Source organism: Alternaria ventricosa (genome assembly GCF_023758065.1).
Source record: "Alternaria ventricosa strain BMP 2768 chromosome Unknown scaffold_3, whole genome shotgun sequence".
Lineage (NCBI taxonomy): Eukaryota > Fungi > Ascomycota > Dothideomycetes > Pleosporales > Pleosporaceae > Alternaria > Alternaria ventricosa.
Window position 1 is genome coordinate 1,219,736 of NW_026055683.1, and position 11,759 is coordinate 1,231,494.

At 53.0% G+C, this 11,759-nt stretch overlaps 5 protein-coding genes across 5 annotated transcripts; 2 read left to right on the forward strand and 3 right to left on the reverse strand.

Annotated features, from left to right (window-relative positions):
- Positions 1-45: 45 nt before the first annotated feature.
- On the forward strand, positions 46-1,247 carry J4E93_002344 (uncharacterized protein; the record flags this gene model as incomplete). Its single annotated transcript, XM_049340291.1, has 3 exons — positions 46-163; positions 266-421; positions 469-1,247. The coding sequence occupies 3 exons, from the start codon at positions 46-48 to the stop codon at positions 1,245-1,247; spliced, it is 1,053 nt and encodes a 350-aa protein (XP_049202613.1).
- A 1,271-nt stretch (positions 1,248-2,518) lies between these two features.
- Positions 2,519-7,083, reverse strand: J4E93_002345 (uncharacterized protein; the record flags this gene model as incomplete). Its single annotated transcript, XM_049340292.1, has 2 exons — positions 2,519-7,015; positions 7,066-7,083. 2 exons carry the CDS (start codon positions 7,081-7,083, stop codon positions 2,519-2,521), a joined length of 4,515 nt encoding a protein of 1,504 aa, XP_049202614.1.
- A 243-nt stretch (positions 7,084-7,326) lies between these two features.
- Positions 7,327-7,879, forward strand: MIC10 (Mitochondrial inner membrane organizing system component; the record flags this gene model as incomplete). Its single annotated transcript, XM_049340293.1, has 3 exons — positions 7,327-7,407; positions 7,612-7,764; positions 7,823-7,879. The coding sequence occupies 3 exons, from the start codon at positions 7,327-7,329 to the stop codon at positions 7,877-7,879; spliced, it is 291 nt and encodes a 96-aa protein (XP_049202615.1).
- A 302-nt stretch (positions 7,880-8,181) lies between these two features.
- On the reverse strand, positions 8,182-9,075 carry J4E93_002347 (uncharacterized protein; the record flags this gene model as incomplete). Its single annotated transcript, XM_049340294.1, has 2 exons — positions 8,182-8,348; positions 8,421-9,075. The coding sequence occupies 2 exons, from the start codon at positions 9,073-9,075 to the stop codon at positions 8,182-8,184; spliced, it is 822 nt and encodes a 273-aa protein (XP_049202616.1).
- A 777-nt stretch (positions 9,076-9,852) lies between these two features.
- Positions 9,853-11,753, reverse strand: J4E93_002348 (uncharacterized protein; the record flags this gene model as incomplete). Its single annotated transcript, XM_049340295.1, has 3 exons — positions 9,853-10,111; positions 10,162-10,540; positions 10,586-11,753. The coding sequence occupies 3 exons, from the start codon at positions 11,751-11,753 to the stop codon at positions 9,853-9,855; spliced, it is 1,806 nt and encodes a 601-aa protein (XP_049202617.1).
- Between the last annotated feature and the right edge of the window lie 6 nt (positions 11,754-11,759).

Consider the following 11,759-nt stretch of genomic DNA (forward strand, 5'->3'; position numbering starts at 1 on the left):
GAGTTGGCCTTGACGGCCCCGATCCCTGCCGGCTACACTGCCACCATGAAAAACGCAAATTGTGCCTTCTCGTCCACCAGGTACATGCTGTACGTTCAACTGGACTCATACAGCCCGGAGGCTTGCGCCGAACTCTGCAACAACCACGAAGGCTGCGACTCCTGTAAGTTACACCCTTCAGCATCACATTTTCCTATAGAAAAGCTAATCATCTTCCTCTACGTAGTCAACATCTACATCCAGCGCAGCCCGTCCATAATTCCAGGTCCGGCCTGCCCAAATCCTGTTCCCATTGCCGTTGCTCAATGTGCCCTCTACTCCCTGCCGGAGGAGGCATCTTCTTGCACAAACTTCGGCCAGCACATTGGCCCCGCCGATGCCAACGGTGAGGCCTTCAAAACTGCTATGCGCAGCTCCAACGGTACGTTCTTCGCCTATACATTTACGTAACAACTCAAAACTAATCAGTCTACGCAGCATACAACAAGATCGCTGTCAAGCAAGTCACCGTGACTGTCACCACTACCCACCACATGCACACGACCTTCACCAGGCTTGTCTCACGGAGTGATATTTCACAGAGAGATATCGCCACTACTATTGACAATGGTGATCGAACGATCAACATGACTACTACTGTCACACACACTCGTTCTGCAAAGTCCAAGTCTGTGGCTGTTGGGACCCCGGCTGGTGTTGTCACTGTCACTCGGTCGGCAGATCCTGCGTCTTACGTTGGTACGGTCACTGTTACCCGTTCGGCAAACCCGACTGCACATGCTGGCACTACAACCGTTACTCGGACCAGGTCAACTCCCACTGCTCACGCCGGCACTGTCACTGTGACCAGGTCCCAGAGCGCAGGCGCAACGCCCTCCCAGTTCCAGTCTGTCATCTACACAACCGTCACATCCTACTACGACAAGCGCGCCGAGCCGTATACTGCGCCTGCTGATTGCGTCACCGTCACTGTGGAAGGAGAACCTACATACGTTGACACTACGACCACGACCATCATTAACACGTCTGGCGTGGCGACCGTGACTACCACTGTCCCCAACACCTTACCCGCAGAGGAGACCACGATCATCACCATTGATGACGCTGCGACACCTACCTACCCTGGCAAGCGCAGCGCTGCTGTCACGGCTGAGCCAATGAGCACTTTCACGATTGACGAGAACTACGTGTACACTGGTCCTACGGATGTGCCTATGAAGACCTATACTATTTACCCAGATCACTAGAGTGAGTAGTAGGGGTGTATCTGACTTTCTTGTGCTTTGCAAATACGCTGGACTTAGCGCGGAGTCTGGCGTTAACAAGAGAATTGGATTTTGCTGTGCGGGCTGATAGTGTCTTGACTTCTTTCATTGTCGACATAACTAGCTAATAAGAAAACCCCATAAAAACAACTTGTGACTTTCCAGTGATGCAAACCCAACCATGTCTCTCACTCCCTAGCACAATCATCGCAGAACCACTCTCCCTCCGGAACTGTCTTCGACGTCATCCCAACGCAGGCAAAGTGGAACCACTCGCCCGCACAATCCTCCCCATCACACGCCACCATCCGACCGGTCTCGCGCCGCCGACATGCTTGGAAGCAGTAGTGGCTTGACGTCGGCTCCGGCTCATCGTCACCGCCATCCTCAAGACCGTCCTCAGAAGCAGAGGCGGGACCATCCTCGTCATCGGCAACCAGGATTGGTGTGTCTCCGCTGGCGCCAACAGCAGGAAGCCCGGCGACTACATCGTCCTCAGCCTCCTCAACAACCTCACTCTCTGCGTCGTTGTCGGCGCCCGGCTCCCCAGCGAGCTGCTGCTCGACAACAGCAAGGGGAACGTCGGCGGCAAAGGCTATCAGCTCAGACACCTTGCGCCTCTTGCGCGGCACGTCGTCGTCAGAGTCATCTGACTTGCGCTTGTTGGTGGGAGGCGAGCAGGAAGGACATGACCACCCAAAGACCCGGGTATTCAGCCCTACACAGCTGAGATGGTAGTACCGGGGGCGGCACCGGCGGTTGACGCACCCGATCATGGGTGTGAGGTAGGTGTCTGGGGTGTCGCAGGTGCAGATGCCGGAAATTGGAGGAGAAGCGCCAGCGCTTCCAGAAATGGCTTGTTCGGTGATGGTAGAAGTCATGTTGGCTGTTGAGAGAAGAGATTTGATGAATGTATGAAGAAGTGGCTTGAAAGTGGTACTGGTAAGAGGAGTTGGGAGTAGAGGTTGCTGAAAGGAAGTAGTAGAGGCTGGGACTGCTTGATATAAGGGAGCCCACGGCTGTACTGCAATGCTGGTCTATTGTATCTACGATAACAATGACTAGCTGAGCAATCCTAGAATAGCGAGAGCAGAAGACTGCAACGACAATAGCACGGCAATGAGGGCGAAGTGAAGGCGGAATTCTTGGCACGCATGGGAGACGAAGTCGCCAACTTCATGCAACGAACAATAGGCGGAGCGTTTGCAATAGCCACAAATAATCCTTGCTGCGCTCTCACAATACAGATTGTCCTACTCTCCGTGACCAACGATCTGCCTCCTCCCATGTACACCCTCCCATTGTTCCCAAAGCCCCTTCCAAACGTCTCTCTCACTCCTGCCTAGACCGGCGAACATAGCGTCTAGTCCATCCCGGTGCAAGCTCGCCGTGCCGATAACTTCCCAAATACCCGGCATCAGCTTCTCCCTCACCTCCTGATCTAATCGTCCGTTGAGCTGGAAGCGGCAGAACGATGCGAGGAGAGGGTACAGGAATTTGCCAGCCTTGTCGCGGGCTGCCTTGATGGGGTCATTAAGGTCTTTGGAGTTACGTGACTGATGATGTTGGTGTGCCTTGGTGATTGAAGATTGCGGTGGGTTGCACAGGGTCGAAAGAAGACGCGTGTATTGCGCTGCGTTTGTGGGCGTGAGGCGCACTGGCTCCGTAGCTGTGACGGTACGTAGCCACGAAGGCAGAGCGCCACTGCGGCTAGCATTCGGAATGAAGAGGCAGAACAGCAGGCCTTGCAGAAGTGGCAAGAGGAGATGGAAGCGTCCGCCCATGCGGCCACGGTGTACGAGTAGGGTGAGGCGACTCGTATGACACAGCCTTGAGAAGATCTCAGGAGCATACTGGGATGATAGTATGGGGCTGCTTCGAGATGTGAGCTTTACGAGCACGCTGAAGACGCATTCGATACTGTGTTGTGAAGCAAGCGAAGGTTTGTCGTTCAGAACTGTATCAATGCAGCCGAGCAGAGCATTGAAAGAATCATAGTCGATACTCTCGGCAAGCAGAACGCATATCCTTGGTAGCAGTGCAAGCTGCCTCTGCTTGAGCTCGGCGTTGGATTCCAGCTGGTCGTCCATGGTCTTGATAAGATCGTCGAGAATGCGGTAGGACGCCGCAAGGTTTGGCTGCTTTTGATCAACAGTCAGTGTTGTGACCAAGTCTAGCTTCTCGTGGAAGGCAAGCGGGCCGAGCGTGTTGCGCAGTGTTGTATACACGTTATCTTGTATACGGATCGAGCTACTTCTGAGGACGGTGAGCGCCAGGCTGATCAGCCACTTGACATCAGGGTAGAGCTCATATTTGGCGATCAATGTGTAGACGCGTGCGAAGTAGTCTACGACTTCGCTCGGGATGAGGACCGATGAGTCAATATATTGCTCGAGGTCAATTGCGTCCTTGAGCCAGGTGCGGAGCCATGCCTGCACGCGGTCAAGCTGTTTCACTTCTTTCAAGGCATCTATGGACAGCTCGTTGAAAGCGTCCAGCGACCCTTGAAGCAGTGCAATGTCCTCACTACCAAGACATTGCTTGAGCAGGTCGACATAGCGCTCGATGTGAAGCAATGAGTTTTGCTTCTGGGAAACCGACGTCGCTCGCAAGACCGAGAGCCTTGCTAGCGTGCACTTGTTGGTGGCTTTTGCAATGGATAGCAGCCGTCCCGCGTAGGCGATGAAGAACTCTTTGTTTTGGGCTTGAGCCTGGTTCGGGATGATATGACCAAGGGTTCTTTGGACGAGCTCTCGCAGAAGCTGCAATGCTGCATCTGTTTCGAGATTTTGACGATGCAGTTGTTCCGCGACGTCGAATATGACGTCTGCGTCGGTAGAAACTTTGGCTTTTGCATTTGGAACATATTGGAGATGTGCCATGACACTTAACGGTACTACTGTGTCGCTCTGTCCTAGGTCGAGGAGTTCGGTCGTGCGGTCCAGTATTGATTGTCTTTGCTCGCGGGACAAAGCCGAAGGTTGAATATGAAGTATTGCTTCGCCGACCACAGCAGGCATCTTGTTTTCGGCTCCCTGTCCGAGAGCCTCCACAAGAGCTGCGCAGTATGCGTCTTGTATGACGGAGTTTCCATGCTCGAGGATGGACTGAGAAAGTGATTGACAGATAAGGTCCCTGGTAACGCTATCGAATTGAGGTAGCTTCGATAGTAACGCATGCAGAGATTGGCGGCATGTATCCTCATCTGCGTGCTCGAGGAGACTGACAGAATATGCGCAGAAAACCTGGATCATCTTCTGCTGTGCGTCGGGTTCTAGCTGACTGGAAGTTAATGAGCTGATCGCCTTGCCTAAACCACTGCGAATGATCTCCTCCGAACCGGACAGGGTCTGAAGACGATCACAGGTATTAAGCCAGAACAATGTTGCAGCAGCTCTTGCAGACGCATCTGCGCCTTCGCCAGCGTCTCGGCGCCCTGCTGACTTGACTTTCAAAGCTTGTTCAAGCAGCGGGTAGAGTAGCTCATGTTGCAGCGGGGAGGATGCGTGAAGCTCGATGGGCCACAACTTCTCTAGTAGCTGGCACAGTGTGAACCAGGAGAGATGGGCATGGGTGTAACGGCTGTACTTGAGTTCCTGAACCCATGTCTTGTATGTGAGGAACAAAGCATGAAGCTCAGATTTAAGTGCTTCGATCGTGTTCTCGGACTGGATCGATTGAAGAAGAGCCGGCAGCAGGACAGCACTGCTTGCTGCATTCTTGTAAGCGGCGAGTTTCCTAACCTTGACGTTCTCTTCGGCGGAGGTCTCGATTGCCAAAGCAAGCTGCGCTAGGCGCTCCGCATGCTCCTGAATCAGTGATGTTATCTGGTTTTGGGTCAAGGATGGTTCGAGAGACTCCGCCAGAGCACTGTGCAGGGCGCGGTCCTCCCAAATGATTTCCTGTCCGTCCTTGAGAGAATTGCGCTTGCCGTGCCTGTAGCTCTTGACCAACTGCTCATCCCATCTCCGGATGAAGCCGAGTAGATTCCGGTGGCGCACAAACGCCAGCATCAGTGGGTTGATAATCCTCTCCAGAATTTCAGCGCGTCCTAAGGGAGCACCAGCCTCGTTGTTGGACGCAGAGTGTCGCTTTTCTTTAGAGCCGGCTGTCTGCTTGTCGGTAAAGCCTGTACCCTCTAGCTCTGAAGCCGTTATCTTCTCGAACAAGAAATCAGTAAGGTCAGTCTGACGCTCTTGCGTGACTTTGTCTCCCAACTTCGACTCCACAAAGACTGATGAGTCGAGCTGAATAAGAGATGCGATGAGGGACCAATGAACCTGCTTCTCCTGACGTTCGGGGTACTTTACACCGCAGTGATACCAGAAGATCTTTTTGACAAGGTCTGCAGAAAGGCTCACTTCATGCGCTTGCAGAACGTGAACGGCACCGCTAAGCGCAGTAACGGCCGTCGGCCGTGTGATGAACTTCGGAGGTGTGGTTAGCGAGCATCCAGCACACTCAGCAAGCACTGAAAAGACAGCCTGTATCCAAGGCTTCTCCATGGCCCTGCTCCTGGGCGTCCGTGATGGAGAGGCGCGGATTGCTAGATCGAGCACGTGAGGGACTGTGTTGAAAAGAGATGCGAGCTCTGGAGGTAGCGCGTCGCCACCATCTTCGATCTGCGCAGCCTGGAGGAGCTTTGCGCGGAGCGGTTCCAGGTTACTTGCAAGGACTGTGGTATCTCGGGCGTTCGGACCAACATCGTTAGAGCCTGTAGCGACACTGACATCTGCAAAGAAAGCTGCTCTTGAGGGTGCGAGCAGGTGTCTCGCCAAAAGCTTGTCGAGCGCTGCGATTGCGCGATCAAAGGTTCTCTGAGAGCATCTCGTTGTACCATCACTACGCATCTTTTTGAGGACTTCCAACAGTGTCAAAATAGGTATGAGGCACTCGGTGTTGAATTCCTCAGCAGATGCCCCAGTCTCGTCTTTGACCTCAGCGGTTCGCAGGTCCCACATCTCAAGCGCAAGCGACAGGTTCAGATACTCGTCCAAAGTAGTATCCTCGGAGGTGGAAGAAGGTGTCGCGCACAATATCCGGACAGCAGTAAGCCAGAACCTTAGAATGCGCGAGGCTTCTGCGCTATCCGTCCTCAGAACCATCTTCATAAGCTCAGCCTGGGTAGTGTCGTCGCTTTTGTCGCTTCCGGCTAAGTGAGCGATGGAGTTTACTACCGTCCTGACCACGCTAAAAAGACGGTTTAGGTTTACAGGGCCAGCTGCTGTCGATGCTGCCGATGATGCTTCAGCCGTTCCTCGTTTGCGCTTCTTGGATGGTTTGCTTCCTTCGCGGATAGTCGCGCTCGACTCGGAGTCATCTTTCATGTGAACATCTTCGGAAGTGGCCGCCGACTGTAGGACCGCGTCTGTGTTAAAGTTCTCGACGAGCGTTCTCTCCAAGATACCGGGAAAGGCGGCATCGCGTAGATGCGGTGCGCTTCGGGAGACGGGCAAAACGTGTATCATCCAGTCGAGAAGCTGCCACGCGCTGGCATTTGTTCGCGCCGTCCGTCCGGTTTCCGTCTCATCTTTCAACTTGTCGAGGATCCAGCGCAGAACCCATTCCACTCTTGCGCGCACAAGTCGTTGTATGACCTCTGATCTTGTGTCTTGGTCCTGTATAGTACTCCAATCTTCGGGAAGGCCTATGATATGCGCAGCTTGGCGGATCTGTTCGTCGAGGTCGGAGAAGTCTTGGTTGATGGCTTGCAGCCGCGGTCGGGTCGACGCAGGGTCGTTCTTGGAGGCCTGCTATGATGTCAGCTATATAAATGTCTATGAGCACAGGAATCTCATACTGGCTTGATTGGCGCCATCTTGTCACCTCGTTCCCCGTTGTGATTGCAAGAACTGGAGCCGATCGCAAAGGCCTGGTATGCAGAAAAAGTTTGGGCACGGACCAGCCATCCTAGTCGTGCCTGCCAAGTGCCGGCGACGTCAAAGTTCCGCTTCGAGCTCCGCCCAGCGCCCATCCACACCACGTCGAACCGCTGTCCATCACCCCCAGCACACCGAGTGCGCCCTTGAACCCCCCAATTGCACTCGAACACACATCCGCCATGGCCGACAACACCCCCCAGCCCGTCGCTCCCATCTCGCGCACCACACGTCCCATGAGCGAAGCTCTCCTCAACGAAAAGGTACAATCCCCGGGAAAGAGGCCTTAGAGGCATGGCACACATATCTTGCGTCTTATAAGAGGCATCAAATTATGCCAGAAGCGGGGTAGTCGAACAATGGCAGTCTTGGCCCGCCTCACGCGACTACTGCCAACTTCTATTCCACCATACGCGGAGATAACAATGTTAGAACGCTGCCGGACAGTAATGCTAACAGAATCCCAGTGGGACCGCTGCCTCTCCTCAATGCTCATTCGCTCTGGTCTCGGCCTGTCATTCGGCGTCGTCTTCTCCGTACTCCTCTTCAAGCGCCGCGCATGGCCCGCATTCACCGGTCTCGGATTCGGTGCCGGAAGGGCCTGGGAAGAGTGCGACAACGTAAGATACAACTAGTCTTGGAATCGGCATAAAAGGCGGAATACTGACAGAGCAATAGTCCTTCAAGCGCGCAGCATCACCCCCGAAAGACGGCCTCCGCATTATCCGACCATAAGCCAACTATCCTCCACGAACGACGAGATGGGTCGGAACTATTCTATGTAATTCGAACTTTGCATGCGGAAGATGCGCTGTACAGTAGGGCATGGTATAGATCATTTTGGGCAATTGAATGCTGTACTTTTCCACGACCGCTGCACGATTTCTTCCAGCTACACCCACCTACACTTTCTCTATCATGTATCCCCTCCTTGCTATTGATACTGCCTTTGTTGTCTTCTTCAGCCCTGCCACTTCCTCTCCTTGTTGCATCTCTGAACGTTTTGACAATCTTGCCCATATTCCTCGCACCCCACCTCACTTGACCCACTCCTCAAACGTATACCCCTCCACCCCATTAGTCACCGTGAATCTGTACGTACTAAACACGATACTCTCATACAACTCGCGTCCAGCAGCCCTCGCCTTCCTATGCCACGGTCCCAAACCTCCTTTGTACGCATCTTCCCTGCTATGCCAGAAGCCTATTGCCATTGTCAGCACAGCTCATCCCAATTCGTCTCAATCTGGGTAGCGGAAAGAAGGAAACAACATACAGGTAGCAAGATTTCTCCTCTCCCCGTCTGCCTTGCCAAACCAGTACTTCAGTAACCCACCGCTCTCACACGCCTCCCGATGAGATTCCTCGTCTAGCCGATACAGATACTCCTCGTCGATTCCTTCTTTGAGCTGTGAGCGGAAGACCACCACGTAGAAACTTGTTTCTCTCCAGGTGAAGTTTTCCCTTTCGATCAGATCGCGCAGAGCGGTCAGGACAGAGTCGAAGTTCAGGGCCTGAGTGTAGGACGCGGTTGCGTATGTGGGTGTTGCTGGTTTCAGAACTGTAAGAGCTAGTGCGAGCAGCCTGGACGAGGTGGTAAGATGCGAAGAGGAAAGGTCGAGGTAATGGCCTGGGGTGTTGTATGGGGAGGAGACCAGGAAAGTGGAGGATGGCTGTAAAGCTCGGAAGGCGTTCTTGTTGGATTGCTCGTTGCGAAGGGTGAGTTGTTCGTGTGCCGCGGCCTCGAAACGCAGTTTATCGAAGTCGGTGGATATCAACCTTGGGTCGAGGAGGCCATGAAGTTGTGTGGAGTCCAGAACGGGCGGTGTTGCTGGTAGCTTTAGGGAAACTTCGTGTGGTGACAAGGGAGATGTGACAGCGATGTTGGCGCCAGGAGTTTGTATCATCATCGAAGTGACCTCAAGAGCCATGGTGTAGATAGCACTTGTAGGCACTATTTGGGAGATCTGTTGTATGTAGATGTCCGGTACCGAGAAGTCACACCGAGTATTCTCGCTCGGTATTATTTCCAGCTCTTACACAGAATCAGTCTTGGTGAGTATTGTAACGACTTGGGTCTACTAATTGACGTTCATTAGCGGGCTCGAAGAGTGATGTAGTTGTGTCGCGGATTCGAATAGTCAGTAGTAGGAGGCCGAGCTCGGCGCTACGAAGGCGCGGTGACTGATGGGTGACCTTTCGCTACAAGCACGTCTGATCACGCAATCTGACGAATACGATACTAGGCTCAAAGATCAGCACACTCAACAGAATCGGTCTTTTGAAGGGTAGGAGAGACTGCACGCTGTAACACGTGGAGAAAGACGGAGCTGATTGGTTCGTTCGCCGGTTACGTACAATTCCATGTATACCCTGGCTGCATCTGCAGTGAGCCGTGATCCTAGCGACATTCGGAAAAGAGTGCAGATGAAGGCCAGGTTCAAGATCTATGACAGTCAATCTGTCCATCTTCCCATCTTTCCATGCAGATTGTCGCACGTTGCGGAAGGCCTGGGAAAGTGGACATGTCTCGCCTGCCAGGTTTCCCGTCTCGGTCATCCTTTGTAATCACCACGTGGATATCCAGCCCTTGCGCATCCCTTGCGCCTTGCCAGCGGAGAAACTGAGTACAATTACACAGAGGGTATCAAATAAGGTGAGAAGCATATAAGGTATCCAGGTCAACCAAAGTGTCGTAAAGAAAGGGCTTATTCCACAATCGCCGTGTGCGTGAGCTTGTGCATGCGCTGATAGCCAAACGGGTGCTGGTCTTTTGTCACGGGTACGTCGCAGCCATACTCTTCAATGCAAGCGTCAAAGGGCTTGTTTTGTAAGCGGTTGTCTCCCGGCGGTAGTGGCAGATCATGTCCTCGATCTCTCAGCTCAGTCTTGAGCTCCATCAGGTTACCCCACAAGATGAAGAGCTTCTCCTCGAGCTTCTTGAGGATCTTGGGCTGATTCGTGAGACTGCGAAAGTATTAGTAAGGTAGGAATCGTGAAGGAGCAGGCTTGCTCACTCAACAGCATTCATCTTTAGCAGAAATTGCGCAGCTTCATTGTTGACGACCACGCGCAGTTTCTCGGACACTGTATCGCGAGGGACGTTGGCATCTTCTAGTAAGAGCACGAATCCCCATTCCCACTTCTCGTTTGCATGGACACCAGTCGAGCTCTGGCGCTTGGGATGCTTGTTCCACTTCCTGTCTCTTGTACTATGCGCGAAGAGCTTGACTTCAGGAGGATAAACATCGACTATGCGCACGCGAGATCGATGTCTGCAGTTGATGAATGGAAGTTCGAATGTGTTGTACTTTTCTGTTGTCGTCACTGTCCGGTGAGGGTTGTGGATTATCTCGGAGATTGTGGATAGTTTCATAGTGGGGAAAGCGGCGGTGACTGAGGGAGTTAGTATACAAGAGAGGGAGGCCGGGGTGATCTTACCGTTTGTGTTAATGCCACCACGACCTTTTTCCCATTCTCGTGCTACTCGCTCGAGCTCCTCCACCTCGGCCAGCTTGTCTGCTTGCTCCTTCCTTTTTTTGGCCTCTCTTTTCTCTCTTGCAGATTTGGCAGAAGGCTGTTTCGGTTCATTCTGCAACGCCTGGAAAGCTGTCTTGGTCTCGCGGTTCTTTTCGTACTCTTCTCGCCGTTTGTTAATTGCTTCGATCTCGCCCTCCTTCTTCAGGAGCATGATATCGACTTTTGAATCGTTCATTTTGTCTTCATGTAAAGCACCCTCCAACTTGCCATTTGTAGCCAGCTTGGCTCGCATGTTTCTTATAAAGACGAAGTCACCTTGTCCAAGGTTTTCCTGTATCCAAGCCGCATTTGCTCCGTAGACGGTAATGTTGAGGACCATGTGACCAAATGGACTACTCCAGGGCCTATCTCCGACCGGTAAGTCCTTTTCCAAGTCTGGATCTGGGTAGCAGAACATTTGTTCATTCGGAGTATAGTCGGTCACTTTCAAGTCGACTCGGTCACCTAAATCGTAGTAGTAGTACTTGACAACCTGTGCACAAACATCGTAGAAGGTATCGAGCTGCAGATCTTTGATTAAAGACTTCTTCCTGGCTGTCTTGGCTTTGGAAGCACTAATGGTTGCATGCTGCTTCACTTGTGGTGCTGCGCCAGTGGATGCATGCTTTAGGTGTATGACTGCCATCTGCTCTGGAATCGTCGGGGGAGGACCCCTAGTCGATTCGTGAGGCAGCTTCTGACTGCCGGCCTGAAACGCCTCGCTCAGCCCCGGAACGGGAATCCTGTGGCTTGGGAAGACGACCATGTGGGAGGTCCTAGAACCAACGGCGTCCATGCGGAGCTGGTATTGCTGCAGCTTCCACCTTCGGAGTACAACGACATCGCCGATTCCAGAGATCTTGGGAAACTTGTCTTCGCTTGGTCTGAACAATCGGCAGCTGATGCTTGATTCACCTCCAACCTCACCAGACGTGAAGTCATCTTGAATAGTGAAGTCCAGGGCCATGTCATTGCCTCGCGTTGTTCTGGGAGGATCAAGACTGACCAGAACGCCGATCAGAGTTACAGTGGACTCCGCCTCGGTGGCATCTTTGATAGCCGTGAAGCCGTTGGGCAGCTGCAGCGGCATTGCAGC